General features: G+C 31.8%; 1 protein-coding gene across 1 annotated transcript; it reads right to left on the bottom strand.

Moving 5' to 3' along the window:
• Nucleotides 1–532: 532 nt before the first annotated feature.
• Nucleotides 533–6,844, bottom strand: LOC114308120 (reticulon-like protein B4). The gene is made up of 5 exons (XM_028253611.2): nucleotides 6,545–6,844; nucleotides 2,092–2,272; nucleotides 1,877–2,018; nucleotides 1,010–1,079; nucleotides 533–908 (listed from the first exon to the last, which is right to left on the bottom strand). The coding sequence occupies exons 1-5, from the start codon at nucleotides 6,741–6,743 to the stop codon at nucleotides 739–741; spliced, it is 762 nt and encodes a 253-aa protein (XP_028109412.1). The 5' UTR covers nucleotides 6,744–6,844; the 3' UTR covers nucleotides 533–738.
• Nucleotides 6,845–14,985: the final 8,141 nt, after the last annotated feature.

The following is a 14,985-nucleotide window of genomic DNA, read 5'->3' as shown; positions in this document are numbered from 1 at the left end:
TGGGAGCAAGCCAAAAAAAAAAAAAAAAGAAATCAAAAATTACAACAAATTTTTTTTTTCCTTATTTTTTACAGGTCATTTTATAAATTAAAAAAAAATATACTAGAAAAATCAATTTCAAACACCATCCAAGTCTCTAGTGTCAGCATCACTAGCGCTACCAAATAAATCAATTACAAAAAATAAAAATGTTTGATTTTTGAATTTAACTCAAAATGTCCAACTCTTGCTAAATCATTGTAGATGAATTTTATGCATCATTGAAGCTGAATTTATAAATCTTAAATTGTAGATGAAGTTTATGCATCATTGAAGCTGAATTTATGAATCATAAATTGTGGGTCTGTAACGTTTCTATGCAAAAATAAAGATAATAAAATTATGTGATTACAATATATATAAATGATTTACGCAGAGAACTAAAAAACTAAACAATAAATCATATCTTATCGTGGACCATCTGAGGGAACAAGAGTCCCTCTCCCATAAGGCACACATCTAGAGAAGCAATAACCATTTACAAGACTCTAAATAAAGACAACTATTTCAAACTAATAACATTGATGAGAAATCACCTAAGGTTGATGTGCAGGCAAACAAACACTATTGATATTGCTTATAGAAGCAGTGAACAAAACGAAAACATGAAACTAACAAAGATAGGCAAAACGGCACAACAATCATCCACAAACTTACAACAACCCAAACATCTATTGCACATTGACTATCTCGGCTTTCCTAAACCCTTTTCTTGTCTTTCAATGGTCCTCTTGGAATTTTACTGAGAACCTTGGAATCAAACACTGCATACTGTTTCTTGATCTCGATCATTGCTTTCTCTGAAAGCGAATCAACTTGGTCCTCATACTTCTCATATAGTACAGGCACCGTGTGCAGCAATACCACAGCTGTTTCATCAAAATCACAATAACTAAGACTAGGTATAGTCTATAAACAAAAGCCTACATTTAATATATCCAAAAACAAAAAATAAGTTTGTTGTCATTACATATGTAGAGCAATGTCAAGAAATTGCAGCAACTTCCCAAAATTGAAGGTATCCACAAGCCAACAATCACCTGTTTACCAAAACAATCTCTTAAAAGAAAATAATTAAACACACACACACCCTTAGCATACAAAATTCAGGAATTGGTTTAGACCAACTAATGAATTCCAACATCCACAGGCACTAGGAATCAAAACAACTTAGAATCCAATAATAAAACGAATACAATGTAAATTTATATTTGATATCTTCTTTTATATTTTAAAAATGATAATCTTTTGACTTAAATATTTATATAAATGATGTGTAATAATTATTTATCTTTATATAGGACAAAATATATAAAATTATTTATTCTGTATCCCCATGTGTCGTGTCTTACAGTTTTTGAAAATTTACATGTCAGTGTGTTAGTGTCGTGTCATGTATCCGTATATGTGCTTTTTAGAGGACCAGCCACTACTTCAAAACTATGCATACTACATAAAAATTCATGATGTGGGTAAGCTGGCAATTTAATCTTTTTACTTTTATTGTTACAAAACATAATGTTAGTTATTCAAGTTGAAATTCAGTGGAACAATATTTAAACTGAGAAGCAAATCTGAATTGTCTAAAACCAACTATAATCTTATGACATATGAGGCAATTTATTCCGGGGATACATCTGTGCTAATTAAAGCCAAATCACTTCAACCCCGAAACAGAGCCATGCCAGCTTTAATTCCCCCATGATTAAAAGCAGCTATGTTAAATGATGTACTTATTCATTACCAGTCCACGAGGCAACCAAGTTCATTCAGGAAAATGTACATTTTGGGAAAAAAAGCACAGACTAAAAAAATAAAAAATTGTAAGATAACGTACTCCGAGAAACTTCTTTAGATCCTTTCCGGACGCAATATCTCGCAACACAGCAAGAGCTCGGTTAATTTCAATCCTTAAAGCAGAAGCAACTTCAAGGAATGGTTCCTCCGGGAGCTGAACTTCTGGAATATGTGGAGAAGACCTGTAGATGAAAGATTTAGACTATAAATTCATCATAGCAACAAGTCAAAACAAAGTCCTAATAATGAGCTTACTTCTTGATGAATGTTGTTGCATTGGACCATAGGAACAAGGTTGCAAGCAACAATATCAATATATGGCACACTAGAGTAAGAAGGTGGTATTCGACCAATTCGAACAGGATCCAGATTGCAGTGGCCCCCACAAGGACACCAGCAGATATCTTCTTGTTCCTCCACAAGAATATGTCAGCAGCTGCACCAAATTTTCAATATTACTACTGCAACGTAATTGATTGAGCAAGAAGCGGATGTGGGGAGGGATTTAAGAGAGGCAATACACAACTACCACAAAATATGACATACACAGCATCTTATTTATGTGAGAGAGACCAGAAGATCAACTGCAGCAGCAAACATTGAGGGAGGCAACTGAATGGCATTCTTAATTGTCTAGTCAAATTCGATTGGAAGCTTTTCCAAAACAGAAATGTTGTGTGGAGATGTGTTAATGAATCAATGATCACGAGTCAATTTTCCAACAAATTATTTGGTACCATGTTTGAATATTCTTGTGTTTATTCTCTGCTCTGATCTGTACGAGTCTAGAAAATTTGATTGTGACAAATATGAGATGTTGTGCATGTATATGACTCACCAAGACAACATATTTTGACGCTTGAACGATTTCAATGAATTTGAAAGAGGGAGGGGGGAAGTTAGAATTTGAAAGACATGGGCAGTGTTTGGTTTGCCTTTGGAATCACATGATTCCAAAGGCAAAATTTTCAAATCACTTTTTAAAATTCATAACCAAACATAGAACTCAAATTACTCAAAACTCAATTCAAAAATTAATTTTAAAACTCATAATCAAACACACAACTCAAAACTCAAATCAAAACTTTTTTCTAAACTCAAAATCATACTCTTTTCAAAACTTTTTTCTAAAAGAAAAAAATCAAATTTTTTTTTTTTATTTTGTTTTCTAAAATTATTTTTAGAATCATGATTTGAATGTGGAGTCGTATTTTAAATTATAAGTTTTGAATTGAGTTTTGAAAAGAGAATTTGTTTGATTATGAATTTTGAAAAGAGTTTTAAATTGTATGTTAAATTTTAAATTATATTCTAAAATTTTGAATTTATTTTTTTTATATTTAAAAATTTTCTTAATTTATTTTTTTAGGATAAATATTTTATATTTTAAATATTTATTAATTTATTTTAAATATTTTTATTTTATTTTATAAATATATTTTTAAATATTTTAATTTTTTTGTTATGTGTTGGTTAAAGTAATATAGAGTTTTGAGTTATGTGTTTTGTCTTGAGTTTTAAAATTAATATTTGAATTGAGTTTTGAGCTAGGTGTTTGGTTATGATTTGAGTGTCGAATTTTTGTTTTGAGTTTAAAATATTAAAATTAAAAATTAAAATATTTACAAAATAAAATAAATTATTTAAAAAAAAATTAAGTAAAAAAATAAAATTTTCTTAAATATTTTTTAATATTTAAAAAAAATAAATCTAAAAAATTCAAAATACAGCTCAAAATTCAAAAACTCAACTCAAAATACAATTCAAAACTCTTTTCAAAATTCTAAATTTAAAAATACTTTTCAAAACTCATAACCAAACAAATTTTCTCATTCAAAACTCAACTCATACTTCCACACTCAAATCACAATTCCAAAAAAAGAATCACAATTCCAAAACTAAACTGAACACAACCATAAATTTTAAAAAATAAAGACTAAATTTTAAAGGAAAAAAAAAAGAATTAATACAAGAAAGAAAAAATAAATAAATGGTGTTATGTTTCATGTCAATATGGTTTCTAATAATGAAAACCCACCTGGGGAGTGGGATCGGGTTAGGTCAGAAATTTAGCAACCAGAATTTTGCTCATGTTATTTCCTAATATCATAATAATAATTTAGCGACCAGAAATGTAGCTGAGGGTTCAAGACGCGCCAAACCAGAAATCAATTGGAGAATCCTACGATTCGGCAAATCACTTTGCAAAGGAATGTGTATTTACTGTTAGAGAGGTCTCGTTCTAGAGTAGTTACCCTCTCGGTTACATAGAGAGAGAGAGAGAGAAAAAGAAAAAGAAAATAAGAATTATGAATTACGAATTACGGTTTTGTAAGAGATCAGCTCTGTAAAAAGGAACCGAACAGGATTTGGAAAGAGTTGAACTTGCCATTCGGCGATCTGCATTTCTCATTATCAATGTTCGAAGGCAAACTTGGCCGAAAGCACATCTATTTCGCACTTCGTTAAATATTTATGAATCAACAAAAACAAAAACAATAAAAACTCATTTGTGAAGAAGAGAATTGAGTGCTCAGTGAATACGAACCACATAGTAAAGAGCTTCATATTGCGAGAAAGATGTTAAGCACCCCGCAATCAGATCTTCTCTTCATTTTCACTCTTCATCGCATCTATTCTCTATAGTCGAAAATGATTTTAAAGATCGATCAAACTAATAAAAAAAATCAACAAGAGTCAGAGACAAATTGAGCGGGCTTGAAGAGGCGCAGAGCTAAAAATAAATTAACATTCTGGTTTCTCTAACCGAGCCGCATTCCACTTGTGCAACATCCTCTTTTTATGGGGTTGTGTTGTAGGGCTTGGATGAGCAACTATGTCACATTTACACAATTGCCCACGGTAACTCTTTTTTGATTGGCTTGGGGATTAGCAATCATGGATTTATTTTTAAGATTAGGATAAGAAAAATGTTTGAGGTTTCATAAAATGTTTTTATAATTTTACCCATATGATTATAGTATGATAATTTGTTGATATATTATTGTTGGTGAATTTATAAATTTAAAATTATGAATTTCTAATATTTCTCTCGATATAAATAATTTACTTCAGGCCATTAGATAGGACTTGATCTTAAAGTTTTACACTGGTTCCGGCTCAATATCAATTAGGGAAAAAAGTAAATTATGATTTAGTCTAATCAATAAAATGGCGGAAAAAACATTGCCTAAAGTTTTACACCCAGCCCGGTCCAATAGCGATGAGTTAGTCCGGGGGCATATTTAGTGGGTGTTTGGAAAGTGAGTTTTTATGTAAATTTTCTTAGTTGTAAGATATCATTGGAGAAATTTTTTTTTGTGTTTGGGAAGATAATTGAGTTTTTTTGTGGTTAGATGTGATATTAGTGAGAAAAAAAGTGAAATAATTATAGGGTTGGATGTGATATTTTGTTTGGATGTGTTTTTTTTAATTTTGTAAAAAGTTAATCTTTTTGTAAAAATAATAAAAAAAAACCCAAGGCCCAAACTTCTTAAACACCACCTTAGACTCCAGATTAACAGCCTGGCCCGTTTAATGTGGACCCTAAATTGGATTCAGGTTGCAAACGGCCCCCACAGTGATTCATTACTTAACACGCTCTCTTTCCTCAAGAGTAGTAAATAAGAAAAACGAAAGCATAACCCCCCCTACTTTCATATTTGAATCTACCTTATTACAAAAAAGAAAAAAAGATTTCAACTGTGAGTAATCGATACACTCGTCTCTTTTTCCTCTGCAGAATTTGCCGACGATCTCCTCTGCTAGATTTGGATTCAAATCTGTTGTTAGTTTGGCTAGGGATAGAATGATGTGGAGTACAATCGCAAGTTTGAAAGAAAACCTCAACAAAATCGCACTCGATGTTCACGACGACGACGATGATGAACAAGGGATCAAGATCTACAATTCACCCGATCGAACCCAACTCTCTCGCAATTTCGCACATTCCAATCCCGCTTCTCGAGGGGAGCCCAGCCCTAACTCACAGAAAATAGATAGCAGGTTTGTTGATTTGTGCTCACAAATTTTCAGAAACAAGGGAAAGGTATCAGCGAAATAGTGGTAGTTGAGTGACAAAAACAATTAATAATACTCACAGATTTCGTGGTGCTAAATAGTTACGCTGGTTTCAACTTAATTCTGAATTGTAATTCATATTATACTCACTCTTACTGCTTCCACATCAATCAAACATAACAATAAAGAAATGAATAAACCCTAATATGCGTTCAAGTTGCAGAAGCAAGACATTAACAAACAAGTGAGAAATTTAAATCAGATCTAAAACCACTTCAAAATTCTAAAACCCTAATACACCAAACAATCTATATACTTACTAAGACATATGCGCCTCTGATTCGCGCAATCACCGTCTCACATCTCAATCAAGCAATGGCCCTGTTTGCTACGACTTATTTTCAGCTTATTTCAACTTTTAGTTTAATTTAAGTTATTTTGATATGTTTGGTTCAGCTTAACAATACAATTAAAAATTAACTTATTCTTTAAGCGAGTGAGGAAGAAAAGCTTAATTTATAAATTAAAAATGAGCATATCTCAACAGTTATAAGTTATAAGCTGTAACTTATAATTTCCACCGCTCTACCAAACGGCCAATAACTAAATCGAAAAAAAGCCCTAATAACTAACTGTGTATGTACTTAGAGAGAGAGAGAGAGAGAGAGAGAGAGAGAGGTGTACGTACGTTTGCCACCACCGAAGACCTTGTGAAGTGGTTTTTCTCTGCCGAACAATCGAAAAATCTTGGTCTTGACTGAAGACTTGGGATTCTTATCGGAATCGGATTCGAAGGACGACGATGAGGAATCGTCGCTGTGAAGCTTCTCAACGATCGTGTCCATGAACGACTCACCTTTGGAATCAGACTCGCTGTGCTCGGCCATTCCACAATGAGAGCGAAACCCTGGCGATGAGAAATGGGGGGTTTTGGGAAAGCCAACGGAAGCTTCACACAGTATATTTAAATAAAAAGATAAGAGTTCCGAGCCTGAGGTTCGGATAAGGGAAATTTTTTTTGGATAAATTACACAAATAGCCCTTGACATTTGATTAAAATACGAATCACTCTTTTTAGTTTTAAAATTACATTTCACCTTTTAGGTTTTTAATTTTATAACAAATCGTTCATTTTATTAATAAATCATTAAGTCAATTAACAGTTTTTAATGATGTTAAAAATATGTTTAAATTAATAATTTAGGTAATTTTATTATTGTTTAGGAAAGTAATTATGAATTTTATTTTTTTAGTTAATTCTGTTAAATAAAAAATTCTAATAAAGAGGCATTTGTAAATTTTCAAACCACATCAGACAATCTGTATTTTAAGTAAACTTCAAATAATATATTTGTAATTTATTCAAAAATTTTATTTACACCGTTTATCGCCATAATTTGCATGAATTTTCACTTTAATTTTTGTAATTTTATTTTAACTTTATATTTTAATTATGCTTTAAGAGAAATTATTTCGGAAAATCGAATGGCCGAACTTCTAATGCCCAAACAAGAACTACTAGAAAATAGTTCAAAAACATTCAAAATAGTAAAGACTAAGGTCTAGTTTGGGAATTAGTTATTTTTATAATTTTTTGATTTTTTATGAAAATATATGTAAAAAAATAGATAGAGTGATATGACAACTTATAGCGATTTTTTTACTTTTTGACTAAAATATATAGTTGCCCAACGAGACCGAACCGACCCTTATTTACCTGTCAATTTGTACGGCTTGCTCAATTTGCATTTGCTAATAAAGGCATAATTTGGAAACATAATTAAAAGTCAAATTTTGATTTTTCACTTATTTTGGGTCATATCATCTATTTACTTTTTTACACAATTTGTTAGAAAAGTAAAAGAAAATAAAAATATAAAAAGTCAACTTTTAACCAATTTTTCAAAATAACCCTAAGTAGACGAATGTGAATTAGTTTTTTTAATTTACTTAAGTTTAAATGAATGACAGATGGGAAGTCAACCAACCCAATTTGCGAACATTTCTACTAGAAATTCATAACTTAAGCCTTATGATTCACCCGCGATAACATTCACTTTGCTTGGTTTTAGTTTTCAAAAACACTTTTTAAAATTTTTTACTTTATTGTTTTTTGTATTTTTATTGATTTTTTAAGCAATTTTTTAATTTTTAGATACACCTAACATAAATACACATAAAAAATATAATTTTTGTGAAAAAAATCTTTTAAAAATTCACTCAATATAAAAAATATAAAAAAAAAAACTAGAATTCAATATATTTTTCATATGTTTATGTATTTATTAATTTTTAAAAATATTTTTTCACAATTTTTTTATTTTTTAAATACATCTTAGTAAAGTGCATCTAAAAAAATAAAAAAATGCTTAAAATTTTAAAAATATTCACTAAAAATAAAAAACTCAATTTTCAAAAAATTTAATCCAAAAAACTCAAACCAAACACACACATTGTTAGTTTAGCCTTATATAAGGGGTTTTTAGGAAGAGATTTTTTTGGTTTTTGGGTTAAAATAACACTAGATTAAAATGTCATAAAATTTATAATTATTTTATTTTTTCTCTCACAAACATTACATCTAATTGCAAAAAAAATCTAACTCTCTTTTTAAATACAACTATTTTAACTAGTCTAAAATAACTAACCATTAAAATAGTTAACTTTTCAAACGGAGCCATAATGGGTAAGAAATAAAAAAAAATTGATACATACCATATGTTAATGTGGACTTTTTAAAAAATTTTTAGACATTTTTAAATATTTTTTTGAATAATTAATTTCTTCTGTGTTGTTTTTTTATTAAAAAAACTAACAATAATTACCAGATTGATCATATTAAAATAAAATAAAATAAAAAAGTTTAATTTTAATTAATTAATTTTATTTTTAAATTAATAAAATTATAATTATAATAACTAAAATGAAAACTCGTAAAACTAAAGGGGCTTTTTTAAAAAGTTTTTTGAAGGCGTGACGGCGTTAAGAGACGTTTGAATGGGCGGACGGTAATTACCCCAAAAACAAAAATGGGCGGACGTGGAGTGGCGCTGTTACTTTAAGTGGGCGGGCCGGATCACCGACCTAGGAAATTTTGGGGACACGTGTCGAGAGTATAGTGGCAAGATGGGAAGTGTGTCGGCTGTGGGTGGATTTTAATATCACATGTGGGCTCCTCATTATGTTAATTTGGAATATTTGGGACAAGACAAGGGCAATTTTGAAGATGATGGTTTATATGAATGTATTGGCCTAGACAAAGAAAGATAAGTTGAAAAGAAAAATTATTCATGATAAAGTGGGTTTGGGAATTGATTCATTAGGTATTTTAATTAATATTTTTTTTATATAAAAATATCATATTAAAAATTTTAAAAAGCATGCAATAATTTGTAGTAATTTTTTTTTGACTTTAATTTATTAATAAACGATGTCCGAATCGGCATAAATGAAATATTTTTTTTATTATTTATTTTTTATGGTACAAGATATTACCTGGCAATGTGTCCCACAAATCATCAAATGCCATGTCTTTTATTGTTACTTCAAAACCTAACACAAAATTATAAATCTTATATTTTTCACTAATCAAAGCACTATTGTGAACACTGCCTAATCATGCCCTAGAACCACCAAATAATTTCTGAATCATCTATCACATAATCATGTTATTCTGACATATAACAGAAAATAACTATATAATTGAAAATGAAACTTAAGGTTTATTTACATAAAAAAGAAAGGTATGTATATTTTTAATGCAATTTTTGTTAAATCTATATATATATATATATATAAGGAGGGTTGCTAAATGCTCCTTACCTTTTTTTTTCGGACTCTCATCTATTCTATATTTTTAATTACATTTTTTTTCCTAACATTAATTTTTATTTTTGACCCTATCTTTGTCCTTCCAACCCTAACCTTAATCCCATCTCCACCTCTACTCCGGCTGGCAGCCTCCTTCGGCAGCCATCTCAGTGCCTCTCTACGGGCGACCACCCTCATACCACCTCTTACCACCGTGATCCTTTTTACTTCTTTCTTTCTAGTAGGTGGTAGAACAGGGAGGGTAGGTTGTCACGATTACCATTTCACATCCGTTATCACGAAGGAGAGAAGACAAGACGTAAGTACGGAACCCAGATGCGCCACCCCATCCCACCCCACAGCCGTCGTGAACCCAAATGGGCTTTTCTTTACCTTTGTTGTCGACCGCTTTTAGTATGGAACCATGTAGGACGAGGTCTAGATCGGGTGACGGAAGAAGAAAAGGAGGTAGGGATGGCGGCAGAGGTTGGTGGTGGTGCGCCGCGGTGGAGGGTATAGTCAGAGCTAACCATTGTCTTCAATTCCTCCCCAACAACAAATCAGAGACATACAATCATGAAATCATTCCCTATAAGTCGTAAACCGGGAGGGAGGGGCTGCAGATTGGCCATCAGAGATAGCGGCGGTGGTTACCAGAGTTGGTGGGGATGGGATTAGGGTTAGGGTTTGGGTTTGGGTTTAGATTTGGGGTTAGGGGTATAGTTGGTATTAAGGTGGAGGTTCAAAGAGAAAATGGAGAGACTTCGTTGTGTTGGATGGGGGGTCAAAGTAAAAGGTGAGGGCAAATAGCAGCCCTTTATCTAAGAATTGCTTTGATTGAGATGGCTTGTCATTTATTACCTATTTTGGTCTTAGCTTGTTTTGAAAATTTCTATTTTGCCCTTTAACTTGATTGATAAAATAATTTGGGTGGTGGGCTTTTGGAAATTATGTACGAAATTTTGGTTCATTGTAATTAGCCTAATAGTTCAAAAGGAGAGATTTTTTTGAACTTCTTAAATTTTTAAAAGGTGATGTTAGAATGATTATTTGTATAGTTATTATATTTTTAACTTTTGACTACTGTATCTTTAATTTTTGTACAATTAAATACCAGTCATTGAAAAAAAAAATTCTAAATTTATTTTAGAGAATCCAAAAGAATCCAAACTCATAACTAAAACTCTTAAATATGTATCAATTATTTTATTTTATTTTTATTTTTTAAGATAGAAATAAAAAAAAATAGTTTTAATTGTAGCTTTTATTAGTAATTTTACTATTCAAATTTGGCTTGAAAACTTTTACGAATTTTAAAATTTGTTCAAATTTTGTTCATCACTACAACAAAAATATACTTTAGTGGCACTATACTAGTAGCATATTTTTAAAAAATGTCACAAAAAGAATATTTGATGGCATGTTTTTAAAAAAATGCCATAGAGCCACAAGCATACAAGGCTCTAGGGACATTTTAATAAAGAAGTGTCACATCACTACAATAAAAATGTGATTTAATAGTGTCACGACCCAAATCTGGTATCCAAAGGCTCGGCGTCGTAACAAGATAAGAATAAAATAATTCAAATAATTTTGTAGTCGTAGCGCAAGCGGATAAATTAATAAATTAAAATAAAATAATTGGGTACCAACTGCTTATTTAAAAGGGAACAAAACATAGTCATTTGAACTTTATTGTATTACAAGAGTTCAAAACAAAACAGATAGAAATAAAAAAAAGATTTAAAAAAAAACAACACAGCGATTCATTTTCTATCTTGATCCCGCTAAACCTCGTCACCTGAAAGGGGTAACAGCTATAAGCACATAGCAGAGTGAGAAATATTATACTGTGAGTATTAGGGTACAAAATGGCTATGGATAATTATTTAAACTAAAATATTAACATAATTTGAGTTGAATACACAAATTAATTAAGTGGCTGAAACTGAAATAAATCACTATAACCACGATACAGAACATAACAGAACATGGGTCACTAAAGTGGCAATCACTACAGGGGTCAATGGATCCATGACAACCGGGGACCACAAAGTGGTCAAACAGGGGCCTATAGTTATTTAAGTCCCCAAGGCATGGGACTCCCGTGGTGGTACTTACAGAAAATAATTGTTTACAAGATCATGGTCAAATATTCTTTAAAATTTAAACAAACATATCTATTGGTTTCATTTTAAACAAATAAAGTTCAGAAAATAATCTACGTAATTGAAATATTAACCTAACCATAAAACATAATTTATATCAAATAAATTGTGCTAACTCAAAACATTAGTAAAATATATTATGATAATTTAACACATATAAAAAAGACATTATAATAACTCAAGATATAATAAAACTCACTTTTAATATAAATTTATCCCTGTTTCCCGTGCTCCAAAGCCTCACTGCTATGCTTTCCTTACACTCCTTTACTTCGTCTTTTGCTCCCTGATTCTACTTCACTTCCGATTCTACTTTGTTTGTATCTGCTCATCACTTATTCTCACTATTTATACATGCAAATATGTAAGGCCCAAGCAAATTATCACCCATGTGGACAATTTCTCCCATTGCCAGCCGTTCCTTCATCTCTCTAAGTTTAACACCTAGGCCATGTTTGTTTGGACGGACTGGATTAGTATTCCTATGACTAATAGTCCTAAGACTACCAATCCGTTGGATTATGTATCCTATCTTAACTAATAGTCAAGTTTAAAATAATTAATCCGTACTTCAATTGTTTAACCAAACATCGGATTAATAATTTTATTGGACTATTAATCCAATCCCAAGCTCATGTCCACCCAAACAAACATGACCCTAATTGACACTTGTTTCACCACGTTGCTTCTATTTTCCTGCCACTGCCACGTTATCAGTTTGTTGGTATTTGAGGGGTGAATCCACCTGTCCTATTTCATGAGTCATCAAAATTAGTTTAGTTTTATAAAATTCTTAAAAGTTATCACTCTTTTGGTGATTCGTAATAATTCCTAAAATTACGTATAATTATAAATTAGGTTCACGTCTAAAAATTTCACTATCAAACTATAAAACATCTCTTATCACTTACTAAAATATTTAACGTGCGGTGTCTCATAATTTGTTTCCTTAACAATTTAATCGATAAATTCTCATTTTCCTAAATTATGCATTTATTTATTATTATTTTTATTTATTGATTCATTTATTTTTGATTGCAATATTAAAATTAAAAACGAAAATTCGAGTGTCACAAATAGCATTAATTTTATGACATTTTATAAAAGAATGACACAAGAAATTGTTTTAGTGACATGTATCAAAAGATGCCACTAAACTTGAGTAGTAATGGCATTTTTTTTTAAAATATCACTAAACTGGATAGATGTAAGTTACTTTTTATGGCATTAAGTGAAAAGTATCATAAACAAATATTTTATGGCATTTTGAGAAATGTCACTAAACCAAAAAATTTCCAAGCTATCTAATGTCATTTTTTGAACAAAACAAAAATGTCAATATACTTCCAAAATTTTTTAAAATGCACAAAATAAATATTTCATTCCCACAGTGAGCCTACGCATATTTCATTCCAGCATCACTCTGATCTTCTCACTCCAACGTCGTCGATTTGCTAAGGCAACGATTTGGCGGCAGCGATCTCCGTCAGTGCAATGGCGGCAATCTAGCTCTCTCATTGGTGTGGTGTCGTGTTTGTCTCACCAATGGTGTTTTCTGTGACTGCGACCTTGCGTTGCCCATCTCTCTGCTAGGATCTGTTGAAGAATTCAAGGTCTCTTCCTTAAGCTCCAACTTCAATTTCTTTCCGATCTTCTCCTGCATATCTCAACCGCACAAAGCCCTTGTCAATTCAATTTGCTTCAATCGAAGGCAATACACCTCTCTCTCTCTCTCTATATATATATATATGTATGTATTACAAACTCGATTTTAATAAATATGAAATCTTTCTGCTAATTGAATGAATCAAAACATAGATTCATATATTGAATTTGCATTTGTATTTGTATTTGGGCTAAGGAAAATTGTATATTCTTAGTTGAATTTTGATCCTCCAACTGCTTAACCTTGAATTGGCAATGGAAACTATAGGCATAATTTGAGATTAAGGTTGATTTGATTTTGGCTTCATTTACACAAAGCAAATGAATAGATTTGTGGAAGGTGGGCTCTCTCTCTCGGTGACTTGAATTAATGTTGTGACAATTAGTCTCTGTTTCTCTATAGGGTTTTAAGTGTTTGTGGAAAGTAAAATCAGACTAAGATGATGGGGTTTAAAGATGTTGACTCTGTAAACAATTTTATCTCATGTTCTTGTGAACTTAATGTGGTTCTATCATTTATTATATTTGATTATTTTAAAATAAAATTTTTAATTAATTAATGTGTATTGATTTTGTTGTTGAGCCAAATAAAATAAAATAAAATAAAACGTATATTTAGCTTTGGTCGTGAACCTTAAAAAAAAAATAAATAAATAAAATAAATCAAGTTAGGTTGGGAAAAATCCAAACCCATTAGGGGAACTGGAGGGTAGTACCCATAGGGAATGGAGAATGGGGAATGAAGAAAAATTATTGTGGGGATATATTTTTGAGTACCGACACGTGGCAAGATGACACTGACGCGTCAGCTAAAGTGCCACGCTGCAGGGTCATGACGCCGAGGTGATCTCGATTAAGCCGAGGTTATCTCCGAAGATATCGGAGTCCGAGAAAAGCGGATAAGGGGCAAGAGTCCTAGAATAAAGAGGAGACTTAGCCAAGATAAGGATAAAGCTCTTAGGGAGTTTATCTTTATCTCTTGAGGAGTCCAAAGTAAGTACTGAACAGGAATCTATAGAAGTCAGGCTTCTAGTGGGATTAGGATTGAGGTAACTATAAAAGAGAGGCAACCCCGTGGGTCTAAGGTACGCAATTTTATGCTTTTGATACTCAAGCTTGTGAGTTTAGCATTTGATTTATGATATACTGACTTGATCGTCAGAGTGCCCCTGAGTGGACGAACCACCGCCGGAATCTTTTCTTTCTGTTGCAGGTCAGCCAGGTGCCATCTATTCTGCCGGTGCTCTCCAGCTGGTTACTAAGCGGGCAGTGTGGTCAGAAAATCACTCACACAATTTGGCGCCGTCTGTGGGAACGAAAGGAGAATAGATGGCCAGTAACAGACAGAAAGAAAAGGTTGGGGACCACACTTCTGTTGGGAGTGAGAGACCTATTGACCTTGATATCACAGGAGACGAATGCAATGCAGAAACTCGTGACCAGAATCACGGAGCAAAAGACGTCGGCCAGACTAGCGACGCACCAA

This window comes from Camellia sinensis, chromosome 2 (genome assembly GCF_055761805.1).
Source record: "Camellia sinensis isolate YWXY chromosome 2, ASM5576180v1, whole genome shotgun sequence".
In the NCBI taxonomy this organism is placed as follows: domain Eukaryota; kingdom Viridiplantae; phylum Streptophyta; class Magnoliopsida; order Ericales; family Theaceae; genus Camellia; species Camellia sinensis.
Note: the sequence above shows the minus strand (reverse complement) of the source record. Positions and strands in the feature narration are given on the sequence as shown.

What these genes read in the sequence shown, in the direction of transcription:
- LOC114308120 (XM_028253611.2), bottom strand. Translation starts at nt 6,743, where the DNA reads ATGGCCGAGCACAGCGAGTCTGATTCCAAAGGTGAGTCGTTCATGGAC. An exon ending in GGTCTTCGGTGGTGGCAAAC is followed by an intron (nt 2,273 to 6,544) that starts GTACGTACACCT and finishes AATTTGGTGCAG; the next exon opens with CTGCTGACATATTCTTGTGG. An exon ending in GCAACAACATTCATCAAGAA is followed by an intron (nt 2,019 to 2,091) that starts GTAAGCTCATTA and finishes TTTCATCTACAG; the next exon opens with GTCTTCTCCACATATTCCAG.